This window comes from Eubalaena glacialis, chromosome 4 (assembly GCF_028564815.1).
Source record: "Eubalaena glacialis isolate mEubGla1 chromosome 4, mEubGla1.1.hap2.+ XY, whole genome shotgun sequence".
Classification (NCBI taxonomy): Eukaryota; Metazoa; Chordata; class Mammalia; order Artiodactyla; family Balaenidae; genus Eubalaena; species Eubalaena glacialis.
In genome coordinates this window covers 106,824,068-106,838,833 of record NC_083719.1, presented here as the reverse complement: position 1 = coordinate 106,838,833, position 14,766 = coordinate 106,824,068, and the positions used below count along the sequence as shown (strand labels likewise).

Genomic DNA, 14,766 nt, shown 5'->3' with positions numbered 1-14,766 from the left:
TTTTATTTATTTGTTTTTTGGCTGTGTTGGATCTTCGTTGCTGCACGTGGGCTCTCTCTAGTTGCGGCAAGAGGGACTACTCTTTATTGCGGCACGCAGGCTTCTCATTGTGGTGGCTTCTCTTTGTCGTGGAGCACGGGCTCTAGGCACACGGGCTTCAGTAGTTGTGGCTCGCGGGCTCTAGAGCGCAGTCTCAGTAGTTGTGGCGCACGGGTTTAGTTGCTACTTGGCATGTGGGATCTTCCTGGACCAGGGATCGAACCCTTGTGCCCCGCATTGGCAGGCAGACTCTTAACCACTGCACCACCAGGGAAGCCTCCAAGGAATTTATTGTATTAATTTTTCAAGTTGTCTGTAAGTTTGAATTTTTTTTGAAATAACAAGCAATAAATGGGAGGTAAGGATTTGAGAAATTTGTCTGTGAAAGGGGCCTGGAAAGTAAGGTGGTAACTGGAGGAGAATAAAAGATCAGAGATAGTATTTTCAAGGATGGGAATTACTAGAGCAAGTATGTAAGCTTATACAGAGCTGACAGTTTTGATGCAGGGAAGCAAGTAAATTACCAAAGGATAAATGCCTTTGAGAAAGTAAAGGAAATGGGATCTAGATCACAGCAGAGGCACCGGTCTTTGGCAAAAGGGAGATATTTCTCATATCAAAAAGGAAAAAGGAGAAAATGAATATCCCTATTAGGTAGTCATTTGAACTGACAAGTTTATTAACATAACCTGTTCACTGCAGATACTACCTTAATAAAAGGAAGGCCAAGTAGTATCAACTGCTAAAAAGGAAAAGTCATATTCCAAAGTATACTTAAATTTATTTACCTCAGATTGAGATAAGCCCAGATGTGCTATTTGAATACAATATAAATTATTACTATACCAGATAAGGATGGATCTGAAAAAAAGGAAATGAAAAATATGGCCTAGCAGATATTTACAGATATTTTTAAATCAATTAAAGCCATAAACAGAAAATACATATTAGGAATATTTTTAGAAGTAACCATCTACTATAATTTTAGAAATAAAGGTGGCAAAAACAAATATTCAAAAATCTCTAATGTAAAAACAATTTAAGTAAAAAAAACATTCATAATTAGAAGAAATGTCACAAATACAATTTATGAGAGAACAAAATACAGAAAATTATCTAACTAATAATACTAACCTTCACTTCTGGCATGCCTAAAAGACACCTCTTCCCCTAATTCAGGAAATCATGATTAGACATTTAGTGCCTGGTTTCAGAAGTTGGCATAAGTGCTAGTAACCAGAACAGACATCACACTATCAACCCAGGATGAGTAAGTACAAATTATTGCAGGCAGGTGTTCTTGCTTAAGGTAAGAACCTGGAAACAACTCTTATGTGAAAACTGCCCAGCCAAGTCAGTGTCAGACATAGGCCGAACCAGTGCTACTCATATATGTTCCAAGGACGGTGTGGTGTTACCAGTCAGCAATTAGATTAAGGAGCTTACACCAGAAGGTAAATCAACTAGGTCTCTAGGATCCAAAATTTAGTCAACTAATTTTTTTCCAGTAAGACTTTCTGAAGGAAGACGTGCATTGATTTATTGTACATTCTGCATCTTTTCACAAATCTGTATGCGTAGCTCTGGGCTAAACATCTCAGGAGAACTGAAGCTAGGCTTTTCCTTCTAGGGCTTCAAAACAAGGAGTTTTTGTCAATTTAAGACAGACACACCTATTACCCTAAGTGATAAGCACCTCTGATGCTACTGCAACTATTCTTTCTGGCTTCCATTCTACCTTGCAGAGATAGGTTCAGAACGGCTGCTAAATGGAGGGAGTGGGGAGAAGAGGAGATGCAGAAAGACACTTTAGGAAACAATAACTGACAAGTAAATTTCACCTGTAGTGAAAATTAGATGCAGAATGAAAGAGGTTATGGAAGATAAAAACTGGAAAATTCTCACACAATTAATAATGTAAACTGTAGAAAAACTTAGGTTGCAATTATACCAAGAAACTAATATTTCTAGTTGCTTTCACAGTCTTAGGCACTTTTGGATTGTTGTGTTTAAATGCAACTAAAAGAATGAAAAAGTGATGTTAGAACAAAACTTACAATTTCAGTAACAAATTCTCCAAATGAGAAGAGAACAAAAGCACTTTTCCTCAGTAGCACTGATTTCTCTACATTCTATCACCTTTTGTTGCTAGTAATCAGAAATGAAAGATGTAAATAAAAGTGATTTTTTTTACTCCAATTACACAACAAACAGAGGAACCAAATTAAACTGGACTGTCAATTACTGTTAGTCACTACACCAAACTCAATTACATTACAAACTATGTAAAATGTACTAAATTTATTTAACACTAGAATGCTATAATATGCACCTTTAAAAAAACATTCTATCTTTCTTACTTACACTTATAACCAAAGAAACCTTTGGGTTTCTTGCTCTCCAATGGGATAAATGTTCCTATGACGAAATCAGCAATAGCAAGTAGTAGAATCACCAAAAGAACAATCTGAGCCTGAAATTTTAAACGTTAAAAATCAAAATCAAATATATCATGTCTATACATTAATTCAGTTCCACTAGAATATAACTTCCATGAGGGAAAGCTTCTGTCTTGTTTCCCTGGTGCCTCACACAATGCCAAGCACAAAGCAGGTGCTTAATAAATTTTTGTTAAATGAACAATCTTTAAAGAACTATCCAAAATGAACAGCAAAAGTAGGATCAGGCCATATATTTCTGAAATGAATGAAAGATGTGCATGTCCTGCTAACAAATAACACAAACTTTAAAAATATAGAAAAAAAATCACAGTACTTATATTAGCTTTACTAAATCCCTCTGACATACACTATAATTCTTTTTTTTCCTACATACTGTGATTACCTCTTAAAATGACTGTTATCTCCAAATCCTCCCTACGTCGCCAAATAGAAAATGACCTTATACGTGAACTTCTTTGAAAATGGCCACTTAGGAACCTTCAAAATCTGAAAATATTACTACACCTTAGAACATTCCTAAAACACAAGGTCTAAAAGTTTGTACATTCAACATTTACAGATGTTCCAATGATATCACTACTTACTTTTGCCTCCCACTCCATTCCAGCTACTGAGATACCTAAAAGGATCACCACTGTAATGGCTCCAATAATTCGGATATCATTGATTTCATCTATCATAAGTATGGAATGTTCCTACAAAAAGAAAATAATAGGATGAGCAGTATTAGTTAGTTCAGATAAATGCTTCAATTCTTTTTGAAAGTTTTAGAACTATCACAGTGCCTCACATGTAGAAGTTGAACAAATGCCTACTTAAGGAATGAATAGAGAGACCTAGGGAAAAGGAATGAATTACTGTTTACTATTAAGGTATCATTCAAGCAACTGAAGACATCAAAAATATGATCAAATTATTAACGCTGCTGTATTTTATACAGACTCAAATATAAAAAACAATTGCTAACAAGCAAGGAAAAAAATCATAATATGACTAAGTAGTACTAATAGGATTTTTTAAAGTTACAAAGCAGAAATATATTGTGCATTCATTGTGGTTAGTGAGCTCATTCTTTTAATGGTCTCTTATGTTGCATAAGGAAAAGAGATGAACACACTATCATGCAGCTGTCCAAATCACACCACTCCATTCTAAGAGCAAAATTATTTGTGGCTAAATATCAATGACATCAAAAACATATACTAAATTAAACAATGAATGAATATGAATTCTTAATGATTACATTGCTTTCTTACTTCCTTTGCTCTGTCTCTTTGGCCTACACAGCTAAGGTCAATGCCAATGCAAGAGTCAGTCCTTTCAGATGTCACACTCCTAACATACCACGTACTACAGTAGATGAACAGTTACAACTTAACATGAACAACTAGAGGTGTCACTCAAGGTTCCTCTCATTTAATAATATTGAATCCTATTTCACTTGTACTGCTTTAACTACACACATACTAATTACTCTTTTCAAACAAGTTCTCTTCTCAACTCCAGAGCAATATTATCAACCACTTTCTGGCCAGCTCTACTTAGATATACTACTTAGATATACCAAATTAGACATCCAAAACGAACATGTTCTGCATTCTCTCTCACAGTAAATGGCATTACCATCCATCTAAATCTTCCTTTCTCTTTCTCTAATTTCCCACATCTCATTCATCAAGTCCACTTACTCAACTTTCTAAAAATCTCTCAAATACACCCACATCTCTCCAGCCTCACTGGTCACTGGTTTGATATTAGCCACCATCTCCTCTCTCAGGGTAGCTACAACAACCTTTTAAATGGTCTCCATCTCCAGTTGTGATCCCTCAAATACATTCTCTATACTGTGGTCAGATATTTCTTTAGGCCCCAGATCTGATTATCGTGGATCCCCAACTCCAGTCAAGATAAGATCCAAATTTAACAGCAAATAAAACCCTTCCTGGCATGATCCTTTTTTCTCCCTCTCATCTTACATCTCTTGCCACTTAGTGCTCCAGCCATACTGAAATATTCCGTTTTTCTTTTTTTCTTTTTTAACATACCACACTCTACTCCTTCTAGGTCTGTTTCCTTTTCTTCCCTATTCCCCTCATACCATACTTTACCCCTCCTATCTGCCTGCTAATGGCTAGACTCCCTTCCTTGGAAAACCCTGCCTTAGACACTCCTCTGACACCCCACTCCTGGATGGTATACTAAGTCATCCCCCTCGTGTTGCCACGGCCCCCTACAGTTAGCCATTTCTGACACTCTATAATAAATTTTTTTGTCTATCTCCCATACTAAACGTCTTGAAAGGCGAGTTTCATGTTCCTTGCTGCTTTCCTAGCATCTTATATGGTAAGTGGCACATAAACCCTCAATAAAGATTTGGGAAACAAATGACTGGAAAAAGGTGAATTACCTTAAGCAACTCCACCACAGTTTCGGCAAATCCAACCACATACATAGCAACTGCAACAGCATTGGCAAAAGCGAAGATCAGGCCAATCGCACCGCCAAATTCTGGCCCTAGACTTCTAGATATTAAATAATATGCTCCTCCTAAAGAAAAGGAAAAAAAAACACACCAAAAGTACTAATGTGAGAATTTTAAATGTCAATCCTTTTAATTACACAAGAGTTCACAAAGCACATGCCACCAGTGAACACAGCAGTTAAACTCATAGGCAAGTGGGTGAGCATATTTTTAGGAAGAAACACCCAGAAAGAATTCTTTACAACCCACTTCATTCATAACAGTTCTGAACATCCAGAGAATTCTCCTCATGTTAAATATAAAATCATCCTGCTATTTAAATCTTTTTCTCTTCTAAAACTTAGATTAAAATGGGTAACAGCCTCTTCCTCATATTCAGAGACACCAAGATCATTTCCCAATGATTTTCTAAGTAATATTTTTAATCTTAATGTAACATTTAAATTCACAATCGACATGATTCCAGTTACTTAAATTAGTGTGGTAATTTGCTGGTAACGTGAATACTAAGGCAAAAAAGAAAGTATCACAAGAAACTTAAAGAATAGCACATACTGGCACCCTTAACACATATATTAATAGTTTGTATTCTAATAAATCCTGCCTAAATGGCAGAGTAGACAAAGACATTAAATAAGCTATATGAAACAAGTATTTTTCTAACTTAAAAAACAAATCAGTATGATGATTTTGAGTCAGTCTAATGCTTAGTTGAAGTCACTAAGAGCTCTCCTAAAATTCTAATTTACTTCTGGCCTCTAGGTCATAACCAAAACTTAGTTTTAATAATAATGAAGTTACAATAAGTTATATACATTTTCTAGACACTGATGAAGTATTTATTAAGACCATATAATGAAATGCCATTAAACAGCTTAATATTTATTTCTACTGCTTTCCCAGTATAATGAAGACAAATGCAACAACAGATTCTACAATTTAATGAAGTACTAAATGTGCAAACTTTATTTTGGAAATATCTGTAATAGGTTTTGTAGTTAATTTTTATCAAGTTTCTCAAAATATTATGTACTTTAAACCTATCCACCAAAACTTCCTTAGTAATTCACTTTACTAATAATTGTTATCATCTTGAAAATTCTGAAGAAAAAGAATTGCAACCTGACCATTTAGTATTAGTCTCATTTTTTTTTATGAGATGAAATGACTTAAAAATTTCCCCCAAATCTTTCTGAACACTAAAAATTCTAATGGACTTATATAATGACAATTTAAATTAATCACAAGGAAAATCCCTGGAATATAATTAATCACAGCCTACATTTAACAAACATGTTTTCAAAATTCATGTAAATTATTTCATTTAATCCCAATACCAATAATGAATTAAGAAAAGTATTATCTATCCCGATTTTACAAATAAGAAAATTAAGTCACAATAAAAGGTTAATTGAAATCAGTCAACCATTCATGTGTTTCAGTAGTTGACAATACAAACTTTAGAATGAGAAATATCACCAAGAGAGCCTATAAAAGCATGGAATTCATTTGTTATGTGTTTAAAGTTTTGATTTTATGAAATTTCAAATCTTTCTATTACTAAAAAAATATATATCTTCTTTTTTAAATTTATTTATTTAATTTTATTTTATTTTGGCTGCATTGGGCCTTTGTTGCCGTGCACAGGCTTTTCTCTAGTTGCCGCGAGCGGGGGCTACTCTTCGTTGTGGTACGGGGGCTTCTCATTGCGGTGACTTCTCTTGTTGAGGAGCACAGGCTCTAGGCGCGTGGGCTTCAGTAGTTGTGGCACGTGGGCTCAGTAGCTGTGGCTCGTGGACTCTAGAGCGCTGGCTCAGTAGTTGTGGTGCATGGGCTTAGCTGCTCTGCGGCATGTGGGACCTTCCCAGACCAGGGCTCAAACCCGTGTCCCCTGCATTGGCAGGCGGATTCTTAACCACTGCACCACCAGGGAAGCCCCCCAAAAATATCTATCTTAAGGGGCATTAACATGGGTAAAGAAAATGGGAAGGGAAATATGAATATTCTTTATATGAATAAAGATAATGGGAAGGGAAATGAATATAAGTAACAAATTCTGACATTTCAGAACTACTTAAAAATCTTCTACCAATTGGGATACCTAAACTTAAAACCTAGGACCCAGTTTCATTACTTTTTAAAAGATTTTTATTTTTTTTAAGAATAAAAAGTTACACATGAAGAATATAAAAGCATCTGCTTATCGTCCTATACTTTAAATTCCTGATGAAAAGCAAAAGTACTCTGCCCTATTTATTCTCACTTCCATTCCTGCATCCTAGAGGTAACCAGTTTTAAGAGCAGCTTTCTTCCCCTTTTTTTCCTTAGTAACAAAATAGATAGTATAAAAGATCTACTACTCTGAAAGACTGGTCTATTTACTAGCATAGAGTGGTATCTTAAATTAAAATTTTTATTAAATTTAAATTTTATTAAATTTTTAACTTAATTCTAGCAAGTACAATTGACTCTTGAACGACACAGGTTTGCACTGTGCAGGTCCACTTATACGTGGATGTTTGTCAACAAATATATTGAAAAACTTTTTGGAGATTTGCGACAATTTGAAAAAACTCACAGACGAATCACACAGCATAGAAATATTGAAAAGATTAAGACAAGGTTACATATGTCATGAAGGCATAAAATATATGTGGATACCAGTCTATCCTTACATAGGTATGAGTTGAGTGATATTTAATATAAAATTAATGTGTTAATTTTCTTAGCGTTTTATGTAACTTTGCTCTCAGAGAATTAATTACCGTTCAGTATGTGCCACATTTCCCCCCACCCCTCCTAATTAGAGAAACTCACTATCATCACAGATAAGTGTTTTTTTAAAAATGTTACAATGTTTACAATACTGTATTATGAATATGACTGTACTGTTATATGCCATAAAAATTGTACAATGATTCACTCAGTGTATAGGCTAGGCTATCCTGACACAATCGTATCATTATACTGGGTTACAATAAAGCAATCATATTGCTGCCTCTTTGTTATCAATGTATGAATTGTTATACCTGTAAATAAATACAAATTTCTTTTTTCACATTAGCCTCTCTTTTTTTAATGTTTTTTTAATTTCTCATATTTTAAAAAAATTTTTTGTTGGAGGATAGTTGATTTACAATCTCATGTTAGTTTCAGGTGTACAGCAAAGTGAATCTTCTCATATTTATCTCTAGTGTTAGTAATATGTGTAACATACACTACACACTGTTTTGTATCGTATAAGACAATATTGATGTAGGTAGTGACAGATGATACATCTTGCAAACAGATGATATAAAACTTATGGGATCAGTACAGTACTGTAAATGTACCTTTTCCTCCCTAGGATTTTCTTAATAACATTTTATTTTCTCTAGCTTACTTTATTGTAAGAATACAGTATATAATACATATATACAAAATATGTGTTAATTGACGGTTTATGTTATCTGCAAGACTTCTGGTCAACAGTCTATTAGTTAAGTTTTGGGGGACTTCAAAGTTATACATGGATTTTCGACTGCACAGGGGTCATCAGCACCTCTAACCTATGTGTTGTTCAAGGGACAACTGTACTATTATCATTCCCATTTACATATATGAAAATTAAAGCTTAGAGAAGTTAAATAACTTGACCAAGGTCATGCAAATAGTAAGGGAAGAAGTAGGCTTAAACTCAGGTCTCTCTGACTTGTGTGCTTACTCGGTACAGTAGGTATAATTAAATTAGCCTTTTTATTATCATTGAATAAGCTGAAGAGTATGAAAAAAATTATGATGAATTAAGAGGCAACAATAGAAAAAATAACTATTTTATTTATAAAAAATCTACTGCTCAAGCAAACATGGGAAGTCAATATGGAAAAAATATCCTCATGGACTCTCATAATTTGGCCATAAAATGCCCTGTCTCCTGAGTGTAGAAGACATCAATGAGTCAGGTACGAGAGATACTTAAGTAGTGACAATACTATATACACTGGGTTCCATTATTACTACACATTGATTTGGGGACACATGCCCCTGAAGCTCTCACTAGATTTCAAATCAACAACCAAAACACTGACTAGGTTAATCAAGAGCCATATGATTACTGGCCATAAAATAAGTACTATAAATTTCAAAGAACTGAAATGAGACAGTATTACTGACCACAACAGTGTTAAATTAAATATATGGACTTCCCCTAAATATTTCTAAATTATGCAACACACTTTTAAGTAACCCACTAATAAAAGAATAAACCACAGGGAAATTAAAAAGCATTTTGAATTGAATGATAATGAAGAGAAAACATATCAAAATTAGTGGGATATATCTAAAGCAGGAATTACAAGGAAATTTATAGTTTTAAATTCTTATATTAAAAAAATGATACTTCAATTAAAAATAAATAAATAAATAAGGTGAAATCAATGATCTAAGCTTCTACGTTAAGAAAGCAGAAAAAAGTTAAGTAAACCTAAAGTATAAAAAAATAATAAAGAGTTAAAACCACTGATGCAGAAAACAATAAAGAAAAATCAATAAGGCCAAAATAGGCAAACTCCCTGAAAAACCTGCCAAAACTATAACAAGAACAGTAAACTGAAATAATCCTATAGCTATCAAAGAAATTAAATTTGTAATACACACACATACACACACACAACCATAGGCACAGGTAGCTCCACTGTTGAGGAAGAAATAAGATCAATTTTACAAAAACTGTTTCAGAAAACTGAGGATGAAGGAATACTAGCCAACACCCCTTACGAGTTGAGCATAATCCTAACACCAAAACCTGACAAAGTTTATTACAAAAAAAAGAAAATTTTAGACAAATATTCCTCATGATCATAGACTCAAAAATCTTTAACAAAATGTTAGCAAGTAAAAAGTAGCAGAAAGCATAATATCTTTGACCAAATATATCTTCGATCTTTGTGGGGTTTATGCCACAAATGCTAGGTTATTAAGATTCAAAATATCATATCATTTGTGATAATAACAGAATAAGAGAAGAAACCCATATAACCATTTCAACAGATGTAGAAAAATCATGACAAAATTCAACATCCATTCATAATAAACATTGTCAGCAATTTAGAAATAGAACTGTCTCAATCTGACAAATGACATCTTCCAAAACTCCATAGTTAACATCTTAATAGTGATATATTGAACTCAATCCCTCTAAAACTGGGAACAGGCAAGGATGTTTATTCTCACCACTTCTATGCACCATGGTATTGGAGGTCCTAACTAATTGAACAGTGTGAAAAAAGAGAGGGAGAGAAAGAGGGAGAGAGGAAAATACTAAAGATTGGAAAGAAAGAGTATAAACCATCTCTATTCACAGATGACATGACTGTTTATGTTTAGCAAAGTCACAGAATACAGAAGCAAGATATGCAAGTCTATTGCATTTCTATACACAATCATAAAAAAAAATGGAAAATGAAATTTACAAATACCATTTACCAGATGAAAAACATGACTGATGAGTAAATTTAACAAAACATGCAAGACCTGTATACTGAAAATATACAACACTACTGAGAGAACCAAAGACCTAAATAAATGGAGAGATATAGCATGTTTAGAGATTGGAAGATTCAATATTGTTAACACGACCATTCTTCCCAAAAAGATTTTTTAAGAGTGAAATTCCAAAGCAAGGCTTTTTGTTTTTGTAGAAATTGATATTGCTAATTCCAAAATTTATATGGAAATACAAAGAACCTAGAAGAGCCAAAACAATTTTGAAAAAGAACAGAGTTGAAAGACTTAGGACTTATAAAGCTAAGCAATCAAAACAGGGTAGTCTTAGAATAACTGGCATAAGAGAATAAACAAACAAATCAGTGGAACAGGATACAATACAGACAATACACAGAAAACTGATTTTTCAACAACAGTACCAAAACTAATTCAACATGGAATAGATAGTTGGTTGACAAATGGTGCTGGAAGAAGTGGCTATCTATATGGGGGGGATAAGAGTAGGGGAGAGAAGCACAATCTCTGTCTCACATAATGTGAGGCTATTCATAGTTAAAAATCTAAAAACAAACTATAAAGATTCTAAGGGAAAACATAGGGAAATATCATCATGACCTTGGGATAAGCAAAGATTTCAAGACAGAACAATAGAAGCACTGGTCAATAAATAATATAAATAGATAGATAAATAAATCTGAGAATCTGGGCTTCCTCAAAATGGTAAACGTTTCCTCTTCAAAAGACATGATTTAGAAAACGATAAAAAAAGATGATGCAAGTCACACACTAGGAAAAATATACACAATACATGTTAGACATAAGACTTGTATCCAGAATATATTTTTTAAAACTCCTCCAAATCAGAAACAAAAAGATAACCCACTTTAAAAACTGGCCAAAGATATGAATATATTACAAGATAAGATACACAAGTGGTCACAAGCACATGAAAAGATGCTTATCATCATCATCATTAATCATCGGGGAAATGCAGTGGCGGTAAGACACTATTAAACCTCCATAAACACAGCTATAATTAGAAAGCTGTAACAAGTGTTGGCAAGAATGTGGAAAAACTGGTAGTCTCATATATTGCTGATGGGAGTATAAAATGGTATGACCACTGTGGAAAATCACTTGGCAGTTTCTTATAAATGAAAAGTATACCTACGCCATGAATCAAGAAGTCATTCCTAGGTAGTGTCCCAAAATGAACAAAAACATACAAAACCACAAAGACTTGTACAAGAATGTTCATGTCAGCTTACTCATAATAACCTCATACTAAAAAATAGCCCAAATGTCCATCAATAGGCACTAAATAAACACATTTTTTACTATTACAAATATTATAGTGATAAAATGGAATACTACATAGTAACAAAAATGAACAAACTACTAAAATGGATGTATTCCAAAAACATTATGTTAGGTGAAAGAGATGAGACATAAAAAGAGTACCTTCTATGTAATCCAGCCTGGGCTACCAGTGAGGAACTGACTGTCAAGAAACTTTCCAGTGTGATGGAAATATTCCGTATTTTGATTGAGCTAGATGTTACGCAGGTTTACATGCTTATGAAAACTCACAGAACTGTAAACTTAAAATCTGTGCATTTCACTACATGGGAATTTTACTTCAGTAATGCTTATTTAATAAGCTATAAATCAACTGTCAACAACTAACATTTTTTAAATTGTACCATAGTCAAAATGAGATAGCAGGAAGTAATCATACGTTAGACTTCAAAAGAAGATTTGTGGAAAGGGGCATTATCAGATACAGCTTTCACGAATACTCACAACAACTGACTTCAACTCTAACTACATAGAACCTTTAAAGTAATATGCACAAAGATAAAAAACCCAAACAACTATACGCAGGAAGGTAGGAGCAGTATTTACTAAATTTTGACCAGGGACTCTGGATGTTTGTCTAATAACTATGCCACAAAACAGACATTTCTTAAACCACATGTGGCTCTTAAAAGTTCTCATCACAAAGAAAAAAAATTTTTCCCTTTGGTATCTATAACAGATGATGGATGTTCACTAAACAATGTGGTAATTATTAAAATATATATAAGTCAAGTCATTTTATGCCCTATAAACTCGTACAGTGCTGTATATCAATTATATCTCAATAAAAATAAAAATAAATCACACATGGCTCAATTTAGCACCATATGGCTCTATGTGTTAAGATAGACTAAATGTTTCATATTAATGTGAAAAATATTTGAATTTTTAGAAACACTAACAAACCTGTTTAACTCCAAGTTAATTTCTTTTGGACTATTTCATCTTCATTTATTGTAACTAATGCTCACTCTTCGACAAAAGTTGGACAACAAATCTTACTGTCCATTGTGATGCTGAAAAATCACAGCAGGCATGTGGTCTAGGACATCCTCAGTGACTCAAGGTTGTGGGTGACAATCTCTGAACAAAACCAAACTTTGACACACATTTTCTATCAAAATGAATTTCTTTCAAAGAGTAGCTTGAAGGCAATTCAATTTAAAATACAAACTACAACTACGAGGTAGAAAAATGAACACATTTAAAATTTAATAAAGTCTGAAAGGTAATAAACTCCAGTTTTAAACAGTTAGTTTTGCGAAGTGACAATGTGATGGTTAATTTTATGTGTCAATCTGGCTGGGCCCTGGAGCCCAGATATGTGGTCAAACATTATTCTAGATGTTTCTGTGAGGGTGTTGGGCTGAGATTTACATATAAATAATTCTTTCTACCTATGTACACTTCCTATTGGTTCTGTTTCTCTGGAGAACCCAGACTAATACATACATGATACAAGGTAAAATGCGAATCATATACCAACAAATGTCTTGTATACAAAATATATAAAGAACTCAAAACTCAATAGTAAGAAACCACAATAAAATAAACTCAATAAATATCCTCCAAAACACTGGGCAAAAGATTTGAGTATAGAAAGAAAACTATTCAGCAATTACTGTTCAGAGTTCATCTGGTAAGATTAGCAAACACTCCAGAATCCTTTATTTGTCAGAGCGGTAAGCTACCTACTTCTGTACACTCACTTAACAGTTTATTCAAAGACACCTTGTATAAAATTCTGAGGAACAACTTTAGGAATGCTATGGGGTGACGATGGATCCAAATGGATTCAACATCCATTTTAGTTATTGTTCTAGGAAATATATCCTAATACCTTGGTTAACAAATACACAATAAGGAATCTGCCTGTTAACATTCAGTTAATTTCCTCTATTCCGTTGCCATTATGAAGCCAAACAGGAAAAGGCGAAGTGACAAACATGTAATCTTCAGACCATAATTTGGTACTATGTTATCATTGTGACTGATCACTTGAATACGTTAAACTTTAAAATCAAAGACATGTAGCTCTAATTCTGCAGCAGACAATTCGGGAACCAAGTTAAAGTATTTTTAATCATTAAAGACTGGCAAAATTGAAAGGTCACCAAATGAGTCAAAGAGAAAACCCAAGCCAAGTTATTTACAATTACTTGCCAGATTCACGTTTGAGTTACTTGTGTGCATAAGTAGTGCTTTACTGAACTGAAAACACAATGTTATGTTTAAGCCTAATAACTCATAATACAACAGTTACAGAACTGCTTTTATTCTTTTTTTTTTTTTTTCTGGCCACACGGCATGTGGGATCTTAGTTCCCCAACCAGGAATTGAACCAGTGGAAGTAAGGAGTCCTAACCAGTGGACCGCCAGGGAAGTCCCAACTGTTATAGAACTGCTTTTTACAGCTTCTTCAAACATTTCACTGATCTGAAAAACTACAATTTGAAATAAATTAGCAATAAAAGGAAAGAACTACAGAGCTGAAATCTAATTTACAACTCCTTGGTTGGTAATGATAGGAACTGATAAAGTTATACAATGGGCTAAACAAAAAAATCTGACAATCAATGATAATCTGATTTTTTACCAATACAGAGAGTACTTTCTGTCACTTACAAGATGTAAAAAATGTTAGTTTTTCCTCACTTCCAATGGTTTGGCTTTACCTATATACAAAAGTGAGGAGGTCAATTATTTCAGAGAAAAGAAAAAGATACCAGTATGTGAAGGTAATTCTGACATATTGCAGACATTTTTAAAAGATTTACCAGTAGAATTTGCATAAAATTTAATTTTGTTTAAAAAAAAGTATGTTTCATTTTTGCATAATGCAACATCAATGTTGTATGACATCAGACAATGTATGTCAAAGACCATGGTACCATGCCTAGCAGTTAGATCTAAAAAAATAACTGTCCCTATTATCTGAAC

The 14,766-nt window shown here is 33.6% G+C and overlaps 1 protein-coding gene across 1 annotated transcript in view; it reads right to left on the bottom strand.

The window, feature by feature from the left end:
- SLC12A2 (solute carrier family 12 member 2) overlaps positions 1 to 14,766 on the bottom strand; it is a 106,629-nt gene that overhangs the window by 57,739 nt on the left and 34,124 nt on the right. The window contains exons 5-7 of the mRNA XM_061188120.1: positions 4,909 to 5,048; positions 3,086 to 3,196; positions 2,404 to 2,512 (exon numbers count right to left, since the gene is read on the bottom strand). Of these exons, the coding sequence (XP_061044103.1) occupies positions 2,404 to 2,512; positions 3,086 to 3,196; positions 4,909 to 5,048 (360 nt within the window). The remainder of the gene's footprint in view (positions 1 to 2,403; positions 2,513 to 3,085; positions 3,197 to 4,908; positions 5,049 to 14,766) is intronic.